Below are 25079 nucleotides of genomic sequence, written 5' to 3'. Positions count from 1 at the left end.
CAGCGTCAAATAGAATATATTCTAAGCAATTGAAAATATGTACCATTTCTTCTTATGTGCATCATATATACAAAGTAATTCGCTCCTCCTACTCTTCATCAGATATATCCTCATCCGATTCACCACCAGCCTCACCCCCTCCCCCTTTCTCAGTCTTCTTCTTCGCCCGTCTTCGTAACTTCTTCAGTCGATTCAGCCTCTTCTTCTTGTCCTTTATATTCTCCTCCTTCTCAGCCATCTTCTGCTTCGCCACCTCCTCAGCCTGCGCCTTTGCCCTCGCCTTGATCCTCATCGCGGTCCGACGCTTCTTCCCCGGCCGTTTCCTCTTCGCTGGCTGGTCATCCTCAACATGAGCCACGGTTTCTGCTCCTCCCCCTCGTTTGCTAACAATTTTCCGGGTTGCTTTGATGGTTTGAACTCTCCAGGGGAGCTCAAGGCCCCACGCCCTCACCTTTGATCGCTCAATGACGTCTTCGCCGCTCACGGCTGCCATCTCGTATTGCTGCTTCTTCTCGGGCGACAAATCCGTCACCAGGTAGTATGATAACGGCCGGCCTCTGAGCATTTTGCCTTCTACCACTCTGTTCGTGTTTTCAAGAACAACCTGCGGCGCCGGACCAGCCGCGCTGAAGAGTCGGAAAGCGTAGACCTCATCGTCGTCTTCGCCGCCTTCTTTGGCTGGAGAGCCCTCGGCTGGCGTCTTTGGCTCGCTTTCTTCATCAGAACTGAGCTCATCATCATCTTTCTTCTTTTCGTCAACCTTGGGTTTTGTGACAATTGGCAGCGAAATAGTCTGCGGCTTCGGTGCACGAAAGGCACTCTCATCTAGGCCAAGAGATTTGGCGATTTGCGCATTGAGCCGTGCCTCCAGCTCGGCATCTGCTTCGCTCTCACTCCATGAAGACTCCTCCGATGCGTTCAGGTCTTCTCGACGAACTCTACTTGATCAATCAGCATTTGGACATCTACGATAGGCAAGTATGCAAGTAGCAGAGGGAACAGTTCATACCTCTTCGCATCAGGTACCTCAAACATGGTGACTTGCTTCCAGTAAGCCAAGGCAAAAGTTTTTTCTTCGCTGCGTCCAATCCCGGGTCTACCAAGTGTAGACTTTCTCAATCAGCTGTCATGAGATACAAGGGTCCAAAAGTAAAATGAGATGAAACAAATAGGTATAATTCAAGTTCGCGCCACGCCTCGGCAAAAATGTCAACGCTCAATGAGATCCAAAACCAACATAAAACGAGGCTACAGACGGAAATGCGTCGCCGTCTTCGAACGTTGGCTTATCTTATCGGGCGCCATGTACCCAGGTACCTCTACGCTGCTGTTGAAAGCATTACAGCTTTTGGCGTACTTTGTACTACTAATTGCTGGGGGCCGCCAAATTGAACTCCAAATACAGGTACCCACCCACACAGAGAAACACCAACACCCATACTGTACCAAACCTTGCACCGCTGGAAATGGCAGCAGTCAAGCACCGCACGCAGCATCCCGTCCACATCCAACTCCTTTCGTATCTATTTCTGGATTCAGCTCCTATCTCTCTGGGGTCCAGATCATGACCCCGTAATGCTCCCCCCCTCTGCCCCAACAGCCCACGGAAACAGGCAATCAGCCAGGAACAAACTCCAAGCATATACAAGGAGTAAAGCATTCCTTGGCCCCCACGCCCGGAAAACCAACAACAACAAGGAGAAGAGAATTCTGATGTGATCCGTTTTTAATCTATTTTGAATTTATCCCCTCCAACACCATGCCGTCGCTCGAAAGGGAGTAAGCAACAAAAAGCCTTGCCGAGTTCTGCACGTACGTTGTTTATATTAGCCTAGGGTCGCATCTCATGCAGCCCTGCAGTAGTAGACAATTCACGCAAAATGAACAAAGGTACAGCACGTTAGAGAGAGGCCTTTTTTTTTTTGTTGCCCGGGGTGGTTGTAATTCCTCTCTCTCTTCTGGCCCCTAATTGAACGCCAAGTGCTTGGGGACTGCAATCACTCTGAATAATGCATATCACATTAGTAATTCGTCATTTAACAAACAAAAGTGCCATTGGCAGGTATCTCGTGTACAACCTATTGCCGCCCAATCAAAACTCCTTGAGAAAAGCGCTCATCTCGCTAACAGAAAACAACAACAAAAGGAACAATCAAAATCAACCATCAGCCCATCACAGCTCGCCATCGTGGTATCTTTAGTATTGTCAAAGCAGGTACCTGAACCATAACTTCATACCAAGGGACCCAACAACCAAGTTTGACCTTGACGCCATAATAGATTAATCATATTTTAGCCCCCTTTTCAACCAACTGCCAATCCAAAAATCCAAAACGTTTTCTAAATATATATAAGTATATATACACACATACATCTACACGAACACGAACACGTATGTGTGTATGTGTGTCTGTGTGTATATATGCGTACATGTACATAGGTAGGTAAGCATAGATAAATCCGTGAAACAAAGCCTCCGTAGCATTTGTTGCCTATTTGCGCCGCAGAATCAAAAGTGTCATTGCACACATGTCCCAGTCCATCCTGAATAAATAAAGATCCCTAGTAATTTACAACCAAAAGAATCGAAAGGTAAAAAACAAATAACGCTCCGAAACTGCTTGCCGAAACTGCCTCACATCTAATCATCATGTTGCAAGCTCCTTAGCTTGCAGTCCATGAATAATTATGCATGGGCTCAAACGACCCGCGAGGTTCGGGTTTCACTGAAGATCCGGTTGTTGTCCCCGCCTTGTAGGAATCGTGGGAGAATGGATATGGTCTCGCATCAGTCGTAGTATAAGCTGCTGTGGAGCTATTCTCGCCGGCGACGGTGGTAGACCAGGCTTGTGATGATGAATAGTATTCTCTAGAAGGATTTGGTCCTTGCGTCGTAGATCCGTACCGGTACTCGGGCGATTCACTGTTGTTGACGGGGTGGGTAGCATGGACAGACTGCTGGCCGCTGTGTCTTGGGCTCTTGTTTGGTCGGCCGTTCTCAACGTATCTGGGAATGCTCAGAGCGCTGTCCTGGCCACTCACGGCTGGTGTACTAGCCGGCAACTGGGATCCGGAAGTTTGCTGTTGCACATAGGTATACTGTCCACGAGTTGATGGTTGCTGCTCTAGTGGCAAGGTTGATATCGTTGACTGAAGCGGCAGCTCTTGAGGATCCGGGCTAAAGGTCGATGTAGTAGGCATTTTAGAATATGTATCGGCGCCCATTGTCGCCGCTGAATAGCTTCCTGGGCCAGAGGAGCCGACTTGAGAGATAGACGTGTTGCTGCTGCTAGCACTCCACGTTGGATATGGACTCGAAGGTTGTTAGCTCGCTTGAGAGATAACTCAGTCGCACAATTTAGAACTCACTTGGTAGGTCTCATTGAACCCAGTTGCCCGCTTCCGGGTACCTTGGGAGCGCTAAAGGTGAAGTTCGAGCGTGGTACTTGTAAATCCACACTTGCTCTCTTGAGCTCCTGTGGCTTTACGCTTAATGCGCCCGCGACAACTCCCAGGCCTGTTTCTACCAAAGCTTGACCCCTTGAGCCAGCGCTTGACCCCAGCAGGGGGATTTCTCTGCGGGCTTGGAAATTGCGCGGACTGCGGCCGCGCACTACAACTGGGGCAGTGGTGGATTCTGTCAAGACAACTTTGGAGTTGTCAGACAAGGTTCCAAACACTTTAAGGTGAAGCACAAAGTGCTGTTGAAGCTCCTTTCGTCGACCGTTGTTTGCAGTAGCACTATTACCTAACGTCAGATCTTTGTTCAAGAATGAAGGGGGAAGACATGAGAGGGAAGCAAGTCTCTGGTAAGAACTTGGTAACCGAGTAAACATACATTCTAAACTGGAGCCGACGCCAACCAATGGGATAGACAGCGTAGTCTCCATCAGGCTCAGACCCATCATCTTGGAAAGGAATCAAAGGGAGGGCGGCAGGTTCTTGATCCGGGCTTTGATTAATATCAGGGGCATTGGGTGGGGGGTTTTCCATGGAATGACGATGAGGCGAACGGGGTTGCCATCAACAGATTCGATAGCAGTTATGGCGACTTCCATGCTTGTCACCAACAGGGTCTCGTTGCTCTCGTTGACAACAGAGAGTTGCCCTCTGGGAGTGATCAAAGAACCACTAATTTGAAACAAATTCCTTCGGTAGCAGGTCAACTCGGGCTGTAAGGCGGTTCCGTCGCTGGCAGTCGCTGGCATCTCAGAAAGAAAGAACATGCCATGAAGCTGGGCGGATAGTTCCAGTTGCTGCATTCGGCCTTGCTGATCCACGATGGTATGCTTATCTTGTGTTCGCCGGAAAGCCAACAGTTTGTGATCTTGATTCACCGTCAATCGAGAGCCGTCATCCCGCAAGTCCTGAACGATTTCCTGATAGGCGGCCGGTTCAGTTTGAGAAAATGGCCTCTTGAGGCTGGGGTAGCTATGTTGAGCGGACAGGCTTGATTGGGAGTGGCGTTCATACGCAACAGAATCTTCTTGGGGGTATCGTCCATAGGGGTAGGACTGGTCATGGCCACTGCGAGGACGCCCTGGAAGAGGGGACGCCGAAGCTGAGCTATGAAAGCCAGAGTCCATTGTTGCTGTGCCGAGTCTGTTGGCCAAGTGAGCGGAACCGTTGTAGGTGGACCAGAAATTCGAATGAGCAGGCTCTCCTCTGAGGTCTGACATGGTTACTGGATATGCTGTTGCTGTCATCATGGGCTCATATCCCTCTTTGCTTTTTCGCTCGCTGAGGAAACTCTGGTGAATCTTGCTATGCTGAATGATGGAGTTTAGGGGCTGATGTCGCGGCGGATGAAGGATCAACTGAGTGAGATGATGGCTCTTGATATTTTCACCACCGAAGTGAGCAAGCTGCTTCAAAACTCCTTCAAAGTGAGAAAGGCGTGCAACGTGCGACGATGGATATGATTGAGAGTTGAAGTTGCGAAGAGAACGGAATATAAAGGATGATAAACAAGAGGCAAGTCCATAAATCATAGACTGACGGCAGATGGTGGAGGGGAGTGGTTGGTAGATTTAAAAGGCCCGGCACTGGACCGGGAGTGGGATATCGATCCTATTATTACTCACAGCCGAGTATGCCTATACATACGTCCGGATGTGTGTATGCGTATGTGTGTGTGCGCGCATGTGTGTGTGTCTATAAAGACAACTCGATGGACAGAACGGGTTTGCGGCCAGGCACTTCCGGTGAGGGCCGCCGCCTTGCACCCCAGTACGGGACCTAATATGGCCTTCTGTCTACGGAGAGGTCCAGGGACGCTGGTCCACTCCGAACTAGAGACCCATGCTCTTTTCACAAGCAAAAGGCCTCGAGTGAGGCTAAGTGGGATAATGATTCGGACTCTTTGACACAAGCGCCAGCCAGGCGCAGTGACTTGCAAGAATATAGCCCGTCAAGTACCCATGCATGCAACCATTCTTGGAAGGAGGACGAGGGGGATACGTCGCGGCAATGAGAGGGGTCAAACTCGGATCTCGTTCATCAGACGCTTGAAGGGGATCCCCGGGATTCCCTGCAAGTCTTTGGACTGACGTCCGGGCAAGCAGAGCATGCCTGAAATTCATGCCAGAGAGCACAAGCATCGTCGGTCTTTTTTTCCCATTTCATTCGTTTATCATATCCAGGGGGGGGGGGGGGGGGGTGTGCGGGTGGGTATCTTTGAGCTGTTTTCCCTTCTTCTGTTTCCTCTGCTTTGAAGCCTCATTATTACCTGTTTATGCAGCCTGTGATCTCTTTCCTTTTTTTATTTTTTTTTCGCTTTGTTCCTCTGTCGAGAAATGAGATCCGAGAATTGGGTAGATCGTTTTTATTTCTAGCCCTTCTCCTCTCGGTCATCGCTGATGAGCCCTATCTCCGTGCGATGCGAGACATGTGCAAAAATCGTATGAAAGTGGCGTTCCAAACCAATCTCCCAATACGCCCGAGGACACAATACACAGTTTGGGTAATCTTAGCGGAGGGCAACGAGAGGAAATTAAGAACAAAGGCCAAGAGAAAAAGGCCGAGCAACGATTCTCCTGTTGACCAAAAGCCAAACGTGATTCTCCCTTATTTCGAGATGAAAGTGCCTGTTTCATAGCACACGCCCCTTCCTCTGAACAATGTCCGCTTGCTTTTCTATTTTGCATACAGGTACAAAGTATACAGCAAAGAAGACAGACGTGTAGGCGCATTCGGGGGCTTTTTGTTGATGGTCCATGCTAACCCTGCTAGCACTCGATGGCATGTATCGTAGTAGTAATTCGCGTGTTATTGTAACGTGTGGTAGATATTGCATGTACGGAGTAAACGTGGGCGCCCATCAATCTCACCAGTACGCGTTCAGAGCGTCCTTCGTATGAGATTTCTCTCTTCCTCTACTACTACCCAAAAAAGGCCCACTAGCCTTTGCATATACCGAGTGGTGGGCGTGGAGACGGTTCTGCCGAGACGCGCACCAGGGGTGCTGATGACTGGCGCAGCGACTTGTATGTATACACGGTCGTTACCCGGCTCGGCATGGTGAAAAAGCTACAAGTGAGTTGACGAGCCAGGGTGTGGTGGAGAGCGCCCTGCTCATCTCAAAAGACGAGATTCTCATACTTGAAAGCCACTGAAGGATGCGCTCCGGAACCTAGCGAACCAGTATTGGTGGTGCCTGTGCAGTCAGAGGCAGAATCCTCCGAAGCCAAGGTTAATCCGGGCTAATCGAATAACTTCTAGAAGACGCTGGTGGAGTTGGGAGAGTAAGACGCAGAATGTCTCTCGTTGACGGGGGATCACGACGCTGCTTTTTGCTTCGTACAAAGTACTCCACGGACAACCACCGGTCTCGAGCCAAGACAGCCAGCCATGTGCAAAGACGAGAGAGGGCTGCTCCGCAAAATTAAAATGCGACCAGGTAGGGCAGCCGCGCGAGAAGTCAAAGACGAGGCAGGACAGGACAGGACAGGACAGGACAAGAGGCCGGTCTAAGGAGCCACTTGCAGGGATGTTAGTGGAGGCGTCCCTCAACGAAGATCCCTGACCAGACGGAGAAGGTATGGCACAAGTACTAGAGTGGCGCGGTACGAGTATATACAGTAGCAATAATAAGCTACAGGGAGCTGGACATGCAAATAAGCCACTGTTGACGATAAGTGTGTATACTTTCAAGCGATGGCCGAAATAAACGGGACCGCAAGAAGGATCTTATTACCTTTGTGCTTATTCTCTCTTAACCAGTCAAAGATGGCAGCAAGCGCAAATACAGGGACCTGTAGTTGGCAAGAAAACAGTAGGCAAGTAAGCATATACCTAGGTATATATAACGAGAGACAAAGAGAGAGGGAAAAAACGAAACTGATTGAGAGACTTACCAAAGCTGCATGGCTCCCAGGCTCAATTCCTAATCTGTCCACCACTTGACTGGTAGATGTGCCTACCGCACCTTTCTACTGTACTCGTTTGTACGCCAGCTTCAAGAGTATACGCTAGCACTAATTGTGCTTACCTTGGAAAGATGCGAGAAGCGGGCTTGAAATCGGCCGATTGGCACCATGAAGGTGGTGGGTAAAGGTGGTGGATAGCCCCTCTGCGTATTATCCGCGAGAGATCACTGCGTCTTGGCCTCTCGCAGTAATCGGTGCTTTACTTGTACACCAAACGTGGGAAAAGCAAATTCGAACAGAAGTGGTACTTGTAAGGAGAGAGAGAAAAGAGACCCATCACTATTCGACGATTTCGTTCCATGTGCGCCGAATCTCCCCGTCAAGATAGGAGGCGGCAGTGACCAGGGTAGGCAGCAAGGGGGGTTGGTATCGTGCTCTGTAGGGTGTATACACAGTAGTAGTTAAACAAGTGCTTGTATGCCATACTCCATACTTGGTCAATTTGGGTCAGTGGCCCAATCACCATCTTGAACTAATGTTCGTCCGATCAAAGCGTATCAAGCGGATAAAAAGGCAGGTTGTGAGATGATCTCGTGGCGGCACTGATGAGCAACCGGCGGCTCAAACACGGCTGCCGCCTGCTAGCAGGCCAATGCTATGCAGTAGACACCACTCTCAGCACCAGCTCCATCCATCCAAAAGCCAAAGGGGGCGAGGGGCGTCGAGGGCGTCGAGGGCGTTGTCGGAAGAAGCAATGCGTGCAAAGTACCTGTAGCAATACTCGGACTGCTAGCATTATTGGAGGGATCATGGAGAGGATGGGTGGGCTTGAAACGGGTGATGGCGGGGCATGGCCATGGGACCAAGGCCACGCCTTGTCATGGCCTGTTTGCATCCGTGATGGGCTGAAGCTTGGTTGATTGTGAGTATCTGCGGGAAATCGCGACCCACGGGTATCAAGCAATAGTAATCAGTCTCTGGGGAACAAGCATATACGCTCGAGTGCTTGTCCAGAACAGAGTGCTACGCCATGCTTGCATGGACGAGCTGCAGCCTATCGCAGGGAGGAGGAAACAAAGCGTTCCTCGTCCTTGTATCCAAGCTCAGGCGGAGCCCCAAGGCGCTGTATCTAAAGAAAAGTTGTTCCGGAAAAAATCGTGCATGCATTCAAAGACATATTGGGCGATGTGATGAAGGCAGGACTTTGTCATACCTTGAAGATGCGCAAGAGTTGGCAAGGTGATGGCAGAGCTGCTTGTGCGCGGGCGTATGCATATGTGTGTGCGTAAACAGCGCGGCAAGGAGAGATTCATCACAAACAAAGACACAAGTCGCCTCGCTAGCTTGCGGCAAGGCTGTTGCCGCCAAGAGAAGGGCCACCAGAAAACATGAGGCGGTACCAGCGAGTCCCATTGTCGCCACCATCTCCGAGGATTCGCTCAGGAATCGCATCGGACGAAGGCAGCCAAAGGCATAAATGCCGTATTAGCAGCCTCCCTTCGGTCTGGTGCCCCAGTGCCGCGCCCTCCTAGTTTGCTGGTATCCAGATCATCCCTCTCTCGTGATTTGCCCGCCGCAGCCATCGTCCTAGAAGCTTGCCAGAAGGGTGGCGTCGAGGTGCAGACAAAAGCCTCAAGACAATGCGGAGGCGGTCGTCCGCGCTGACCAAATGTGGAAGTTCACGCAGGGCGTCCTTGAGACAAAGATACAAGAGTCTGCCAAGAGTGGACTCGGTGGGCTCTAGCCGTCGATCTGGCCTCGGGGTCATCATCAGTGATCACTCGGCTGCAGCCCCACTGCAGCGGCGGATGACAAGACGGACATGGACACAAAGAACAAGAAGCAGAGGCAAGGTCCTTGAAAGCCGCTGTGCGAGGCACCCTGGTGCGACCTGTTTTCCATCTTCTTTCCTCTCACTTTCCAAGGCTCCTCTTTCTTCGTCTCAACACCGGCTTCTGCGCTTTGGTTCGTCTGCAGTTGACTGGGGTAACACACGATCTAGACGTGCCAAGTTTAGCCGTGAGGGGATGAAATCAATGAGCCCCATGCTGGCAATAACCCGGGTCCCCGTGATAAAGCCGTGTGACTAGTGACGTTGGCATAAGAATCGGAGTAGAAAAGAGAAAGACGTAAATGGGCAGTGTCGGTTTTTGGCTATAGAGACACCGGATAGATATGCACCAAGGTAAGTTGGAGGTTTTGAATCTAGCCAGCACGACACAAGGACAAGGTGCCCTGTAACTGAGTGACAGTTGCCGGATCCCTCCGTGCGCTAGGTCCTAAACCATTAGTGGATTGCCTGTACCTTTGACATCCATGGTAGGAAGTTAGCGTTTCAAGACAATTCAGGCGCTTCAGTGCCGATTGGATTAAACCTGTATTCCGTGGAAGTTGGCTGAGGAATGCAGCTTCGAGGTTCTCGAGTTGCGAAAAGTGGATGCCTTGGTGCTAAGGCAGCACGCGCCAGCTTCAACCAACTGGCCGCCCCCGCCCTTGTCTCTACTTACCTGTAGTCGAACTTGCATTCGCCCGCAGAGCCTTGCTGCTGGAAGATACAGGGCACTGATATGTTGAGTATCTATCTAAAGCGAATGCGAGGCTGAAAATACGTTGGCGATTACTAACATGTGCCTATTTACGTGACAGTACTAGGCACTAAACACCGCAAAGAAACGGAGATGCTCATACTGTACAGGCATGGGCGACGCAGCCTGCAGAATCGATGCCTGCCCGTATCTCACTTCAGGCAGCCCTTCAGCTTACCACCCCCCTAATTCTCCGTTCTCCCGCCTTCAAGCCGACTCAGAAATGCTGCTGAGCAGCAGCACCTCTCCATGGTGGGCCGTGTCTGTCCAGAAATCGCCCGCGCCGCCTGTGGCTTCGGCAGGCCGCCGCTGAAGCTGGTGATCAGAATCTGATGGTGTACGGCGCAAGCCCGCTGAAGGCACCCTCAAAGCTCCAAAGTCCACCAACCTTGTCTCTTTTACGCGCCCCTGCGCCTCTGGACCCCTGTAGGCACTCGTCCCGCGTGCCCCGTAAGGCAGGTACCCCGTCCAAGCCATGTCCTGGAGCCAACCAAGCCACCAAGGGCCTTGATTTCGACGCCTGCATACTGTATGCACGAGTACGGAGTCTGCGGTTATATTTCGAGTGCTTTTGACGGCAGAAGACTAGCCCGCGCACGGCCTAGCGTTTAGCCCCCACCTAAATGGAGGTGGACTTGACAGCCGCGCCTTGCTCCGAGTCTCAAAGAACGAACCTTCAGGTGTAGGTGGAGCGGCCATGCTGGTGGACGCGAGAGGCATCCACTCATATACCTAGGTATGTACCTACTATGTACACACGGGGTACGATATCGAAAGCATTTGAGCCAGCAATGTTGTTGACAAAGACTCCAGCAGCTGCGCGCGCCTGGCTTCTCTACAAACCGAGTCCAAGCTACGCATTTACTTGAAAGGCTTCAGGTTGGCTGGTATTGCCGCGAGAGCAAGAACTCACCTATGGCATGTAGAAACTACCTCCTGGGCTCTGGATCCGTTGGCTATCAACCTAGCAAGCAAAAGTATGGTTTTGAGATTTTCCTCCACGGTCGCTTACAAGGCAGCAAAATACGAGTCTAGGGTCTTTGCGCCTTCTCCAGGCTTCAGTATTTCTTCGGGCCATCGAAGCGTAACCCACGTCGACAAATCGAGCACTGGGAAACACGGGCATCGCTTAGGGTATTCGGGACCGTGGCATTGTGTGCATGAATTCTCAATCAATCGTATCAATCGTGGCGCGTGTACCTGCTTGGACAAGGTTCGGGGCTCGAGGACCTCGTCAAGTCAGGGCACGACAAAGGCCATTCCCCCTGCGCTGTTGGCTTTCCCGTAACGCAGGTCAGAATCTGCAACAGCAACAATAACAACTGCCGCCGAGTCTCAAGCAATGCTCTCAGTTCGCAGTTCGACCATCTTCCAACTTGCACAGGCATGACCTCCTTGCAGGCACCAGTGAAAACTTTATCGATTACCACACGCTACAGTAACATCCGGCAGGCTCGCCGTTGAGATCCACTGTGGACGCGCCATTTCTAGCAGGGGAGATACATTGTTTGTCAACTGCCGAGCGGAATTGTATGCATACCTGTGCTACCTCGGCTTGCGCTGCGGAAATAAAGTCATACACGGTCACATTGATGTTGCCGTCCGATTCAACTACTGTATCCTGCCCTGCTCTGCCCTGCTTATTCCTAGCACTAGCAGGCTAGCAGCTAGGACCTCTTTATTTTCCTAGTGAGAACCTCCAAAGACCCATAGTATCGAGCTTTTTTAAGCTTCAATGTCTTCAGCATTCTTTCTTCCCCTACCTGCCCCTTTCAGCATCTGCTAATGAACACACGTAGGTACCAAATATGTACTGTTCACCACAAGTGATCTGGTCGCCCATATCATCAGTTTCCCTTGGCAGATGATAGCTTAGCACTCCTCATATCGCCAACCTAGTTCCGCAACTCTTATATGTATGTCATTTTACAGAGTGATTGCCTCACCGACAGCCATGGCTTCTTTACTGTAGGTGCGGGCAAGATTAAAGTCGCACTAGCAAAAGCGGCCATTGCTTTCTAGACAGGTACGGAGTGCTAGTGGGCTCTTTTCATGGGCTAAATTCCTTCAAATTACCTTTACAGGTAGTGCAGCCAATCAGCTCTTGGCAGCCCGCAATGGCTGGAGACATCAAACGATATTACCTAAGATGGCAGGTACGCAGGCACATTGCAGCTTTACTCCCCCAGATGCCGCTCACAGGTACTAAGAGTTGAGGTACCACGGAGCATGAGATCTGCAGAACGTGACATCCGGCAGTGAACCAGGTGCCTGTGCTCGCGGCAGCCGACAGCTTGAGATCTCTGAGTCTGTAAGGTTCAAGTTGCCTGCGCTGGAAAAAATGAAGGGCCGACCAGGCAGGCACTACTGCAAGTACCTGCCCGGTATGTAGCACTTGCTTGAATCCAATCCGCTGAGGCCTCCTCCACTCAGGACACGTTTTCTCGTCTTCATCACTTGTCTTCATCACTTCTGCACCTGCGATTAATTACCCATCTGAGGCAGTATTTCCGGCCTTCATTCATGCGCGCCACGCCTTATCCCACTCCGTGCAGCTGCTCCGCACACTGACAGGCATCAGTAGCGCTCAGGCCATCCATGTGACGGCAGGGCTGCTGGCCGCAGAAGCGCAGAAGCGCAGGTCAGCCACTCTGCGTCTCCCGCCTCGGGCTTGCTCAAGCACTCGAGGAGCGTCCGTCTTGGCCTCGATGGCGCCCACCAGCAGCCACGCCGTATAGGTGATAGCCCCAATCGTCCTGTCCTCATCTCAAGTTTCATCGCTCTGCGCCGGGCCTTTTTCTCGCTGGCGATGTAACCATCAGGGGCTCTTTGGGGGCCGCTTTGGAGATCTGGCTATCCAGGGCGCCCATCTGATTCTCATCGTGATGGTCAACGAGCAGCGCAAGATGGCTGATGGGTTACTTCCCGTCTCCCCACTCCCATGCTCTTTTGCCATCACCAGGCATCCTTGGCGTCCCACGCGGAAGCATGCCACTTGCTGTGGCCTCTGCTAGTACTGTACAGTACCTAGGTACTCGTACTCCTACAGCAGTACAAGTACATACAATATCGTTCAAGCACGAACGGGGCACAGGCAATCTACAAGCGCGGGAGATATTCATGGCGGAAGGTCATGACGAGGGGCCAGGGCAGCTACTTTACTCGATGCTTCCGCCGAGTACTTTACTCGTACTACAAGCTACCATTGCTGCGTGCGTAACTACTTGTACTTGTACTTGGTGTCGGCTGTGCCAAACCATCCTAGACAGAGCTTCGTTCGCCCCCTGGCTTCTTCAGGATCCTCTTATCCGCGTCTTCGAGAGTCTAGACAATGCCCTCACCATGTACTAGCATCTGTCCAGCGCGCCTCACCACCGCTCTACCTTGCGTCCCGTGTCCACGGTGCTGAGTGCACTACTACTATTTCAAGGCCAAAAAGACGGATGTTTTATGAGCAAAGCACGCACAAGTACAGTCTAAAAGTCGTTATCCAGGGCACTCGGCGCTGACTCCCCGAGCTTCACACAAACATGCATACACACATGCTATGGCTAGCCCCTCGGCTTTTGCCCGAACTCATTTTAGCGACGTCACAGAGCTGTATCGGCACTCGCAGGGAGGGCCGAGCCCATCACCCATCGCCACTCATTACGGCGAGCCACTACATACGAGTACAAGCTTCACCACCCACCGCTAGGAATCTATGAGATCACAAACAATCATCCGAGGCATTCATGCAATCTCATTTGTCAAATGACACATCCAAGTGTTTTCTCCATCACCAGCAACAATTCAAAGACTGGGGGCGCTCTTTCTCCTCCTGAAAACACAAGCACATACGTCCAATTTACTCACTACTACTCGTTTGCAAAGCCCTATAATTGGAGTGTCAGCTTAACCGGCCTTCTTTGAATGCAGACTGGGAGGCCACTGTATGCAAATTATCACCGCAGGACGCAGGTGCTCCGTATCGGATCTATCTACTACTGCCTATTACCCATACGACCAGGTAGTATACTACTATCTTACGCAAGAATGGTGCTCCATATTCATACAGACGTACTTGTATAATATCTACCTACACGCTCCGTCGGCATCTCGGAGCTATTTGGGGGATTTGGAGCACACATGCGGTCCAACTCGCTGTAATCCGTTCCTTCGCAATCAAGGCATCAAGCTCAGTGCTGCCTCTATTTCCGTGATATCCAAGGCAACGACTTCGCAGTTCGCTTCGATTTTCAAATCAAAAGATCCTTAGGAAAAGACCTCTTAGTCGTCTTGTCATGTCGCATTCGGCAGCAATTGCCTACTGCCACATACTTACTTCGGTACTAGTAGTACAGGGTGCCATCCCCAGGCGTGATGATCTACGACGCTTTGGTAGTAAGATGCAGATCCCTGGTCTGCAAAGCATTCACAACCCTTGAACAACGGGGCCCCTAGGGTTATTTATAAAGAAATGGCCTTTGCGATCGCGAGATGAATTTGTAACTACAAGAGGGGTCTAGGTATACTGCATTCCTCCCTATGCGTTTTACTATCAGCCTGCCTCTTCATATGCCTGGTGCCAGGGTCATGAACAGAGAGTCGCCTTCCCCGCTTGTGGTCGAATCAACAGACCACCTACCTGGAATGCTGCTGGGCGTCGATCACGGTGCCGCGACCAGTTCTCGACAGACGGATTGCCAGTCTCGCTTGCGAAAAGACCTCTATTGGCCATTGTACCGGCGGCCGAGCCCTTACAGCCGGCGTTGGCCAGAACGCGCCTAAACTCCTGGTCCGGCAGCAGCGGTGCCCCTGCTTTTCCACCTTACCCCGTAGGGAACAGGCGCCGTTGTGGTTTGGCCCGCAGAAACCCCGCGATAGAGGTTGTCGCTTTGCTACAAGTACTACAAGGCTCTGTAGTGCATGGACAGCTCGCAAGTACATGCCCTGCCAAGAGAAGAGACTACAGGGTGCGGTACCACGAGGTACAGGTAGTCTGTACGACCACGAAGTAATCCTTGTGACAGTGGCAAGTGGATATGCTACTCGTTTTAGCTTGTGTGGAGCGAGCATCCGCCGCATTAACAGAGCTGTGGGCGCGGATACAAGCACCTGTGCCGCGGCCGCATAGCTTGCCATGGAGCAGATTGGCCAGATCAATTCACGAATTATGCCTAGCAGGGGCATGCTATGCCAGCCGCTTCTTACTTGCAAGTATTGTCGGCTGTTACTACATGGGCGGCGCTCGACCGAACCAGAAGAAGACAAAGAACGAGAGAGAGAGAAAGACACACATAGAGAAAGTATATCCAGGGAGCGGCGTTATCACACAGCGGCTGATGATCAAAAAGTCCGAACAAAGGTCCGCGGTGTTATGTGCTTAAATCTCAAAAGCCGACGATTCAGTTTTGGCCACGCTTTATACGTGCGTCTGGCTTGATGATATGCGCGAATACTGGAGTCCTTGCCGTCCTTCATCAAAATACATATCTGGGTGCTCTAGGAAGGGGTAGGCACGTCGCTAAGCACGCACCCGATACGCGCAATGCCGCAAAGCCTCCGAACTAACAGCAATTGTTCAGTGATCTCAGCATGTTATACGATGAAATAAGCGCAGGGCGTCTATCAACCCGCACCATCTAGCAACGGCAGGAATTAACAGAGACGCTGATTCTAACCGAAGCAGTATACCCCAGTTAAGCGACCAGAGATACGGCTAGCGGGATGTCACCCACTGTTGAATAATACCTCATCCGCCCTGTCTTGAGACTACACCGTCCGAAAGTACTATACTCGTACGAGTGGCTGTTTTACACTGCTCAAAGTGGTAGTATTACGGAGCAGATCATTAACCCCATCTTCATGCGGCAAAGAAAGCAGCAAAATATAGTATCAGCCACTGTAGTCTCATCTCGCGACACGAGCCGGATCTGCTGCTGCTTTGAGTCGTATATCTGGCGTCACCCTTGGCATCTTCTTCAACCTGGTGTCGTATCTCTGCAACTTGACTAGACGTCTGCCACAGCACGGCTAGGGTAAGGCAAGAAGTAGTCGCATGGCCCTGTGACTGATGTCCAGCAGAGGGAGCATACACGCTGTAGTATCAAGCTTTCGGAATTCCACGAGTTGATCTGAGATGTTAGTGGCACTCTATTGTCAGATCTCTCTTGCATACGCATCATTATGAAATAAGCCATGGTTATCATTTATTCCTAGCGGATGATGCCACTACGGATGCATGTATGTATGCACACACACTCATCACGTTATCAAATCCTCATCAGGTGTCAACTTGGCATCATCAGCAAGTACCGGTTGCTCTGCTCGTAGTAGAGCACTCATACGCGGCATTCCGCTACTCTTGGCGAGTGCCGTCGACTCCTCAAAGTACCATCGATCCTGCGCTAGGGGTAGGTTCCGGCTCATTGCTAAGGAATATAATACTACCTGTTTTCATGTTGTCAATATGAGACGGGCTCTTGTACCGTCCCGAAGTAGCCGATCGGACGTATTCAAAATGTAGTACCAGTACCTACATATTAGTAGTACTACTACTGCTACCTACTGCTCCTCATACAAAGTCGCCTGCCCATGCACTGCTACTCTGCACGAGGGGGTAGTATCGCTCGTACAGTACTGACACTAGCCTGGGCACTAATAACGGTATAGCAGTAATTGATGTTTCTACTCTCGCGGGGCGCTATTATTCTACGTGAGGTGGATCTTCATCACTCACAGGTGTGATGAGGTCGGCTGAGAAGCTTGGACGACAGAGTTCAGTGCACTTTTGTTCGAGACTGTTTATGGCTGCTACCACCTACTTACCTACCTATGAAAGGAAACGAGCATTCGGCTAGCGAGTGAATAAATGTCGGCCGCCTTGATTTCAGACCGAGTCCAGCAAAGCCGGACCACAATAGTGAGACAGGACCGCTTGGCTGCTGCTGAAGGGAAGAGGCACGGCTGTATGGCCAAGCCATTTATGCTGCATGTCTCAGTTGAAGATGAGGAGGGGAGCCCAGACCAACGCGACTTGTTGCTCGCAGATGAAGGCATTTCGCAAGAAACCCGACCTTTTATGCTTAACGGACTAAGCAACATATACTCTTCAAGCTTAACATTTCCTTACTTGGCCTTTAGCCTCAACAAACTCTGTTGCCTCTCTGCCTGGGCTCTGATAGGCTGGTACGTTGAATTATATGAGCGGCATAATCTTGATTTAGCCGTTACTGCTCGTCTACATGCCGCCTATACTGATATATAGGTACTATAAAAGTATGCTACTCTTTATACAAGCAAGTGCTGGTGAATCCTGCGGTGCAAGTTCCGATGCTTGGCAGTGTCGAAACTTGCTCTTCTTTGGCTAGATTGTCTTACAGTGCCCTCCTCTTCGTCTAACAGCCTTTTGCTTTCTTTTCTTTTCGTTTCTTTTCTTTCCTTATAGAAAGACCCATGCTGTTCAACCCCTGGCCCCCAAAAAATCTGCACGATTTGTTGCTCCGTTCGCCGCGTGGGCTCGGAGACCAGGGGACCCGTTAGTCACTGCAGCATGTACAAGCGTGTACAAGCATGTCTTACCAGAGAGCTCTCAGCAGCGAAGAGGCGACGGACGAGAGCCCTGAGTCGACGGCCAGGTGAGGCGGCCGGCCCGAAAGGGATTCTCCGCCATGACCATTGGCCCAATGCGGCAGTATGTACGAGCAGGTATGTGGTGGCTACGTTCCGGCTCAGCTCCATCGATGCTACAAGTAGAGACACGGCGATCCAGAGGGCTCCATATACAAGTCCACGGAGAATGCTCTCGTCAGGCGGCCGAGACGGGGGCTTCTACTGGCTAGAAGCGGTCCCTGGCCCTTGGTCGTGCGTGCCTGGGCCTGGAGATTGGGTGCCGGATGACATGATCATCAACCTTCTGTTTTCAACACGATAGGCGGGGATCGACATATTCGTCAAAGTGACTACAGGCGTGCTCGGGCCCGGTAGTGGCATCTGCTTTGCTCTGCATCTCTCCCCGAGAGTCGCAGGCTTCCTTTCTGGTCAAGTTGAAATTAGTGCTTTTGCGGGTTGTAAGTTAGCACCCATACGCACTGACAGCACTAAAAAGCCAGATCGCATAGCGGCGTCGTCCGCTCGCTAAAGAAGCGTCCAAGCACTAAGAATAAACTGATCAATATTATACGCCCTCGTCTACCCAGGTACGGGTATGTAACGTTCTATTCAAGCTAAATACTAAGGACAGAATTTGAATTTGGCCGGACAAAACACATGCAGTGTCTCCACGCAATGATGCAAATTCCCGACTACATCGCCGAAGCAAAGATGAGAGATTTCAGCTGAAAATGGTATTCCTGTTGGCACAAATTTTTCATAATCCCGGGAATTGTGTTGCTTAGATCGCTCTGTAGATGCGTACAGATGGAATCACTGGCCTAGAGCAAATAAACAAGTGTAGATTTTGAATGGCCCAAGGAGAAATATCAAAACGTTGGAATTTGGACATGTATATTCGTAGAATTTCCTTTTCAAGAGGTTATGCCTTTTACAAGTATGTCGTTCGTAGAGCTTCCTTTGGAGAAGCCATGCTTTTTGTGTCGTCGCCGCAACTGTCACCGACCACGCCAATGCTCGTTATCCTCGTCTGAATCGCCGCCTTCTACTTGGTCTTCAGCATCGATGAGAGCCATCTGAACAAAGTGTCGGATCCACGCCTCTTGAGCAGGATCGAGCACGCCGTCGTCGTTGTTCTCGGGATTTGGGTTCTGCTGTCTTGCTACCGCTGCTGCCGCTGCTGCTGCAGGTTCGCCACGAACCATGCCGCCTCGACCTGGGCCTCCGCCTTCTCGTCGTCGAGCTCCTCCTCGCCCACCATCATGGCCTCGACGGGCATCGCCTCTGGCGCCCCTGGCGCGATTGGCGGCATTGCCTCTGCCATTGTAGTTGACAGCTTGGCCTGCACCGCGATGTTGGCCATGTGCATTATGAGCACGTCCTCTGCCGGCCCCTCCACCACCAGGTGCTCTGATGGGCAGATTGTTTGCAGCATGATGCCCGCCACGCCCCTGGTTGTTATCATCGTTATTGTGGCCATTATTGACGGGGTTGTCCATGAGTCGTAGAACAAGGGGCGCTTCGCGAGCTACCGCAACTCTCTGGCCATTCTCGTCGAGCTGTACTGCTGCGTTGGCATTGGCATTGTTTTCAACATTGTCGTCCACCCCTTCGACGGCTATGGCAAGCCACTCCTGAGCTTCTTCATCTTCTGGTGCAGCTTCATGGGCGTCTTCGTGGAGTGCGGCGCCTCGACCGCCAACGAATTCCAGGCCGACGTCATCGCCGTCTCCTCCTTCCAGCTCCCACAGACGCATATAGCATGATGTGACCTTGCCGTTCTCTTGTTGGTTGTAATGTCGGTACGGGTTGGCAGGATCCAGCCACGAAGAGCACAGATAGCAGAAGTGCGTGTCACACCGTGAGCATATCATGTGGTTACAGCCGTGAGTCTTTTGCGCAGGGGCGTTGCAGGTTGGGCAGGGACTCGTATGCAGCTTGAGATACTCGATGGAGGCCTTTTCATCCTCGGTGAGCTCGCCGTTTTGGCGCCTGGGTGCGCAGTGGAAGAATTCTCCATGCCATGACTGATAGCACCGACTGCAAAAAGCAAACCCACAGTCTTCACAGACAGAGAGCAAGTCGCCAAGATTGAACTTGCTTCCCCCTTTTTCATTCTCCTTCTCTTGGTCAGACTCGGCATCTGACGTTTCTCCAAAGTTGAGCCCCGAAGGCTTCTTGTGCTTCTTGGAGCGTGCAGCTCCATTACACCACTGCCGAGGGCAATATATAGTGTTCTTGTCGGACTCAAGTTCCGTCTTGTACTTGAGATCAACATAGCGCTTGACCATGTCATCAGCGAGGCCAATCTGCAGCAACTCGCTGGGGCTGACAAAGGTCTTGGGCTTGCCTGCCTTGTTTCCTGCAGCCTTGATGGCGGCGGCACGCTCTTTGGCGCAGTTGGGAGCCAGGCAGCGAACGGTTGATAAGTTGCCCTCTTTGATGGCATCATTGTAGAAATCCTGGAGGCATTGCAAGCAAAAGATGTGACTGCAGTCAAGCATCTTGTGACATTTTGACCCTTTCTTGGGATCTTATGCAGCGTTATAGCGGGTTAGTGTAAAGCACATGAGCGTAAAGATGTTGGAAATATTCCATACCTAAGCAAATGCCACAATCGAATGTCTCCTTATCAAACGCCGCCTTCTTGGCTTTGATATCATAGTCCAGCACAGCGAGTTTGTGCTCTGGGTCGACTTGAAGAGTGCCTTCGGCAGTGATGGCCCCGAATACGTCGTCAGCGGCCCGTTGGACATGATCGATATAAGTGTAGGCCACCAGGTCTCGTCCCATTTCTTCCCACAGCCGGGGTGCTTCTCCCGCAAGACGTGAAAGCATCTCAGCCGAGAGCCACTGAGGCGTGGTTGAGATGTTGACCAGAGGGGCGCATTCTGCGGGATAGCCTTCTGGCAGCGTAATGTGCAGGGCAAGGGGGGGGCAGGTGAGAGACCTGGAGGGAGTCTTCCAGGGCTGGAGCGGCAGATGCTGAGCCGTTGAGAAGCTGGTCAGATGAAGCCGCCGCTGGAAAGGTGACGGTTACGGGCGCCGCCGGTTCCACGGGCAGCTCAAGCTCAAAGGCAAAGCAGCTGTTGTCTGTCCGCCGGAGCTCGGGATAGATGGCCTCGAGGGCTTCCAGCTCGGTGGCGCGAGCATCGTCGTCATCGGCTGTGGAAAGATCCATGTTGTTTGCACAGCTGCAGCATGTCCGCTAAGACTGGAAAAGAGGGGATGAGATGGGAGGCTGCTGGAGAAGTAAAGCTGCGGGGACGGGATGGATAGCGAGAGCAGAGCAATATGGCGAGGAGACAAGAAATAAATGATGAGAAGGAAGAAATCTGAGCTGGCAGAGAGCTGGCGGGAAAAGCTGCGAGCGCTGTGGCAAAGCGTGAGTAAAAGTGAGGTTCTGCCTTAGTCGCTGAGAATTGCTAATCCAATCATATCCAAGGCACCCGCGACTAACGCACACAGCTACCAATAACAGCTTTGGTCGAGACGTCCGTTTGATGGAGGGAATCCGAAAGAAATGACAAGGCAGAGACGATATTTAAGAAATAAAACCTAGGGCAAAATAGTAGATGTAGGTTCTTCTCACAGCCTAGAATTTGGCATTGATAGCTAAACCTCGATTAGTGTCTTGCCTGTAATCTAAAAGTCGTCCATTGTATGCGTCACTTGCCGTGCTAATGTCACCACTAAAAGTCTGCCCAGCGCCTGGAGCCTCTGCGCCACAGCTGGAAATTAAGCCACGTTTCTTTCTGTTCTCCAGCCTCAGCACCCGCCCTTCCATCACATGCAGGCAGCTTGACATGTTTGATTCTTTTTGCATCGTCATTCATCCTGACTCTCGTCTTCCATCTGGCGTGTCTGCACGATACATGATGGTCAAGGCCGACAGTCAATAACATACAATCTCTCCTCACGAGCTATTTCTGGCTTCTGTTTTCTTCCATTGCATTCTTTTCTTGCCTTGTCTCTTTACTCCTTCATCTCCACGACTGATATCATGCATCTACTTGCGTTTTGCAACTTTGTTTGAATACAGCCATCTACAGCCAAAATCAGCAACAATGGCCGACGAATATACCCCAACTCTCGCCTCCCTCTCCGTCACACACGTCTACTATGTAAGTTTCCACCGATTACTACTCCAGCCCTCCATCTGCTTCTCTCCCGCTAATTCATTCCTACTTCTTCTTCCCAGGACCCCGACGATTACATCTCCCTTCTATGCGCCTACCTCGCCCTCCTCCCGCAAGCTCTCTGCGTCGTCTACGCCACCCTAATATTCTCAACGCGCGAGGCCGAGATATGCCTCGCCTTTGCCGGCCAGCTCGCCTGCGAGGCCCTCAACTTCGTCCTCAAACGCATCATCAAGGAGGAGCGTCCGCGCCTCATCCACGGCAAGGGCTACGGCATGCCCAGCTCGCACGCCCAGTTCGTCGCCTTCTGGAGCCTCTCCCTTGCCTTGTTCCTGCTGGTGCGACACAAGCCGCTGTCGTCTCGGGGCAAGGCAAAGATATGGGAGGGCGGTCGACCTTGGACTTTGGTCGAGAGGCTGGCTGTTAGTCTTGCTGGTGTTGCTGTGGCAGCGGCGACGGCGTGGAGCAGGATATACCTAAACTACCATACGACGACACAAGTGGCTGCTGGCGTCAGTGCTGGCTTTGTGTTTGCGCTGGTCTGGTTCGTAGCGACGGAGATTTTAAGAAGGACGGGTTGGCTGGCCTGGGGCATTGAGCTTCCACCGGCGAGAATGCTGAGGATACGCGACCTGGTGGTGGAAGAGGACATGTGCCAGGCAGGATGGGAAAAGTGGGAAGAGAAGAAGACGGCAAAAGCAAAGTAAAAGAAGAAAGGGGGCGAAATCTACGAATAACATGTATAACATATAAATATCACGATAGCCATGTCAGCAAAGCGGATATGCGTAATTATGCGATGCAACTCATTTTACATGGTACGAACAATAACAGCAACTGCAAACTTGACACGGACAGTTATAACAAAATTTCCCAGACTTGACTTGTCTAAAGCTTTATTTCTTCTATATGTTGGTTGTTCATAAAATAGCCCATTTCATACGTCGAATATCCCATGTCCCAGCGATGGGGGGAAAGAGTGGAAGAAGAGAAGGAAGAAGAAGGGAAAAAAATAAGAAGGAAATATAGAAATACATCATCTTCGCTTGCTAGAAAAGACCATATTTAACCCTGTATGACATGGTCCCCTTGCCATTTCCAACAGCCGTCAAGAAAAAAGCGTCCCTCACAGAAGGACAAAATGAAGAAAAGAGAAGAAAGGGGGGGAGGATGTGAGAGGCAAAGGAAAATGGTAAGTCGTATCGGGGTATCGAGAGAGAGAGAGAGAGAGTGTGTGTGTGTGTGTGTATGTCTAAGAAGAATGTATCTCGATTCCGAGAAATATGATGAACACAGCCAAAAGTCGTAAAAGAACAATCAAGTCATCATTTATATCCACTCAGCAGTGCCTACTGAATATCGTTCATCAGTTCTCGCAGCACCTGGCGTTGACGGAGTAGATGCCATGCCCCTGTGATGCGCAGCTGCTGGCGGAGTCGGCGGCTTGTTTGGGCTGTACACCGTAGGGCTCAGGGTGATTGGCTTGTCTTGATCCTGATCCTGCCTCACCTCGATAGTTGCTCTGATGGGCGAACGAGGTACATTGCTGCTCCTGTCGTCGTTGAAAGCCATGCTATTGAGGCGAAAAGCGGCTCCGTTCGTGGGGTCGGTGGGCGTCCCTGGAGCCAATGGCCAGTTCTGTGAATTTGGTGAAAATGGCACCTCGGGAGAAAAGAAAAAGGGGGCCTCTAGGCGGTTCACGTCGCTGAGGTTGGATACTCTGAGGCCAATCTGGACGGTCAGACCAGAGACCAAAGAAGAGTCGCGGTTGTGTCTGGGAGCCCCTGAAACGCGGATTGTAGGCGGCGGTAACAGGTCTTCAAAGTCAAACATCTGATTGCCCAGTGCCTCGTTGCTATTGCTTCTTGTTGGCGAGTAGGTTGTAGAGGGAAGAATAGTGGTGCTCTGGGATTTAATGTCGAGCGTTTCCCGTTGGTTTGGAAACAAGCTATAAGAGTCTTTCCGGGCTCGAGGCATAACCGGCGTCAAAGGCACATTTACCAAATCAAAGCCGTCAGCAGCATCTCCGTCAGATATTGCGTGGAATGTTGTGCCTTGTCCGTCAATGCTTCTCTTTTCTTCGCTGGCTGCTGACCTCGTCGTGCTTGCGCGCGATTGGACTATTCTCGCCGGCGAGACGGGCTGTCCGATTTGCCTGTTGAAAATGTCCGACCCAGGCCAAGAATCAATAGACTTTTCTCGTGGGCCACCAACCTCAACATGTCCAAGCGGTCCAGTCTTTTGCATCTTGCGGGAGCGAAGAAATAGATAGAGAGCGCCAAAGGTGATTCCCGACACGTTGCTCGCCACCGAAGAGACCATGTTCAAATCCAATTGCAGAGTCGTTAATGCCATGGGGTTTTGAGACAAGATGCTGAAGAAGTAGGGAGCCGTCAACCCCTGTGTTCTCTTTGTTAGCCGGCCACACTTTGAAAGGGAAAAAGATTCGTTGCGAGGACATACGTTTAATATAGCGCCTAGAATCATATAGTATACCATTCTGGATGCGGCCGCCCTTTCAACATGGCCAACTGAAGCACCTTGATGTAGCCGAGCGAATATGATGACAGCCCCAATGATCAAGATACAAGCGATTGTAGTCAGGAGAATAGCTGATTCGAGTCTCCAGGTTTGGACAAACCAGAAGAGAGATGCATAGCAAAAATCGGGAGCCTCAATGACGCGCGTTAATACGAACATGGCCAATGTTCCAATGAGAACAAGGAAGAGACAGGCAAATATGGCCCATTTAGAAGTTCGTGGAAACGGCCGCGGCCTCAGCGCCTGTACAACCGTCTCCAGCCCAAAGAAAAGCTGGATATACGGTACCAGAAATAGGGCTAGTAGCAATGGTTAACAAGATGGTCAGAGTGGTATCTAACGCCAGAAACTCACCTGGTAGCATGGCCTGAGAAATGGACGTGCATCCAAGTATAAGCAAACCTTCAAGGCCTTTGGTCTGACAAGCGATGTAGATAATCCCCTGTACCGCTATGCCAATGGATAGGACAAACGGGAATATCTCCGATACGTCTATAACGTGGAAAAAGGAAGCACTACTAATTTGATGTCAGCAAAGTATAGCATATATATCTGCCGTGGCAACTGAAGAAGCAGACATACCGAAGACGGAAAGTCGGGTCATTTTGCTTTGTCGCTTTATAGCAATTCCGAAAGATGATGATTGCCAGTATCAAAGCCATGGCAGTATTAAACCCAGCAAGGATAGTAATCATAGACCGAACTTGCTTAGCAATGGTGAACTTGAGGTTGTTGATGACTGAAGATGTCGAATTGTCCATGAACGGGAATCCTGCCGCACTTTCGTCCGTCTGCCTGGCCCATACCCCATTCGCCCCATTTTGTCCTTCAAATAACATGTTCCAGCCATCCAT

The 25079-nt window shown here is 51.1% G+C and overlaps 9 protein-coding genes across 9 annotated transcripts; 2 read left to right on the top strand and 7 right to left on the bottom strand.

The window, feature by feature from the left end:
- Positions 1–4: 4 nt before the first annotated feature.
- TrAtP1_011159 (uncharacterized protein) lies at positions 5–1237 on the bottom strand. The gene is made up of 2 exons (XM_014093317.2): positions 1010–1237; positions 5–938 (listed from the first exon to the last, which is right to left on the bottom strand). The coding sequence occupies exons 1-2, from the start codon at positions 1033–1035 to the stop codon at positions 89–91; spliced, it is 876 nt and encodes a 291-aa protein (XP_013948792.1). The 5' UTR covers positions 1036–1237; the 3' UTR covers positions 5–88.
- Positions 1238–2664: 1427 nt separating this feature from the next.
- Positions 2665–3908, bottom strand: TrAtP1_011158 (uncharacterized protein; the record flags this gene model as incomplete). Its single annotated transcript, XM_066114992.1, has 2 exons — positions 2665–3313; positions 3370–3908. 2 exons carry the CDS (start codon positions 3906–3908, stop codon positions 2665–2667), a joined length of 1188 nt encoding a protein of 395 aa, XP_065971089.1.
- A 12-nt stretch (positions 3909–3920) lies between these two features.
- On the bottom strand, positions 3921–4991 carry TrAtP1_011157 (uncharacterized protein; the record flags this gene model as incomplete). The annotated part of the gene is made up of 1 exon (XM_066114991.1): positions 3921–4991. The coding sequence occupies one exon, from the start codon at positions 4989–4991 to the stop codon at positions 3921–3923; it is 1071 nt and encodes a 356-aa protein (XP_065971088.1).
- A 5168-nt stretch (positions 4992–10159) lies between these two features.
- On the bottom strand, positions 10160–10651 carry TrAtP1_011156 (uncharacterized protein; the record flags this gene model as incomplete). Its single annotated transcript, XM_066114990.1, has 2 exons — positions 10160–10368; positions 10627–10651. 2 exons carry the CDS (start codon positions 10649–10651, stop codon positions 10160–10162), a joined length of 234 nt encoding a protein of 77 aa, XP_065971087.1.
- Positions 10652–13886: 3235 nt separating this feature from the next.
- Positions 13887–14210, top strand: TrAtP1_011155 (uncharacterized protein; the record flags this gene model as incomplete). The annotated part of the gene is made up of 1 exon (XM_066114989.1): positions 13887–14210. The coding sequence occupies one exon, from the start codon at positions 13887–13889 to the stop codon at positions 14208–14210; it is 324 nt and encodes a 107-aa protein (XP_065971086.1).
- Positions 14211–18543: 4333 nt separating this feature from the next.
- On the bottom strand, positions 18544–20383 carry TrAtP1_011154 (uncharacterized protein; the record flags this gene model as incomplete). Its single annotated transcript, XM_014093313.2, has 2 exons — positions 18544–20078; positions 20146–20383. 2 exons carry the CDS (start codon positions 20381–20383, stop codon positions 18544–18546), a joined length of 1773 nt encoding a protein of 590 aa, XP_013948788.2.
- Position 20384: 1 nt separating this feature from the next.
- TrAtP1_011153 (uncharacterized protein) lies at positions 20385–20726 on the bottom strand (the record flags this gene model as incomplete). The annotated part of the gene is made up of 1 exon (XM_066114988.1): positions 20385–20726. The coding sequence occupies one exon, from the start codon at positions 20724–20726 to the stop codon at positions 20385–20387; it is 342 nt and encodes a 113-aa protein (XP_065971085.1).
- An 886-nt stretch (positions 20727–21612) lies between these two features.
- On the top strand, positions 21613–22391 carry TrAtP1_011152 (uncharacterized protein; the record flags this gene model as incomplete). Its single annotated transcript, XM_014093177.2, has 2 exons — positions 21613–21669; positions 21747–22391. 2 exons carry the CDS (start codon positions 21613–21615, stop codon positions 22389–22391), a joined length of 702 nt encoding a protein of 233 aa, XP_013948652.2.
- A 622-nt stretch (positions 22392–23013) lies between these two features.
- Positions 23014–25079, bottom strand: TrAtP1_011151 (uncharacterized protein; the record flags this gene model as incomplete). The annotated part of the gene is made up of 4 exons (XM_066114987.1): positions 23014–24084; positions 24148–24524; positions 24580–24743; positions 24808–25079. The coding sequence occupies 4 exons, from the start codon at positions 25077–25079 to the stop codon at positions 23014–23016; spliced, it is 1884 nt and encodes a 627-aa protein (XP_065971084.1).

Source organism: Trichoderma atroviride, chromosome 6 (assembly GCF_020647795.1).
Source record: "Trichoderma atroviride chromosome 6, complete sequence".
NCBI lineage: Eukaryota > Fungi > Ascomycota > Sordariomycetes > Hypocreales > Hypocreaceae > Trichoderma > Trichoderma atroviride.
The sequence above is the reverse complement of the archived record's forward strand: the minus strand, read 5'-3'. Positions and strand labels throughout refer to the sequence as shown.

What these genes read in the sequence shown, in the direction of transcription:
- TrAtP1_011159 (XM_014093317.2), bottom strand. Translation starts at nt 1,035, where the DNA reads ATGTTTGAGGTACCTGATGCGAAGAG. An exon ending in GAGGTACCTGATGCGAAGAG is followed by an intron (nt 939 to 1,009) that starts GTATGAACTGTT and finishes TTGATCAAGTAG; the next exon opens with AGTTCGTCGAGAAGACCTGA.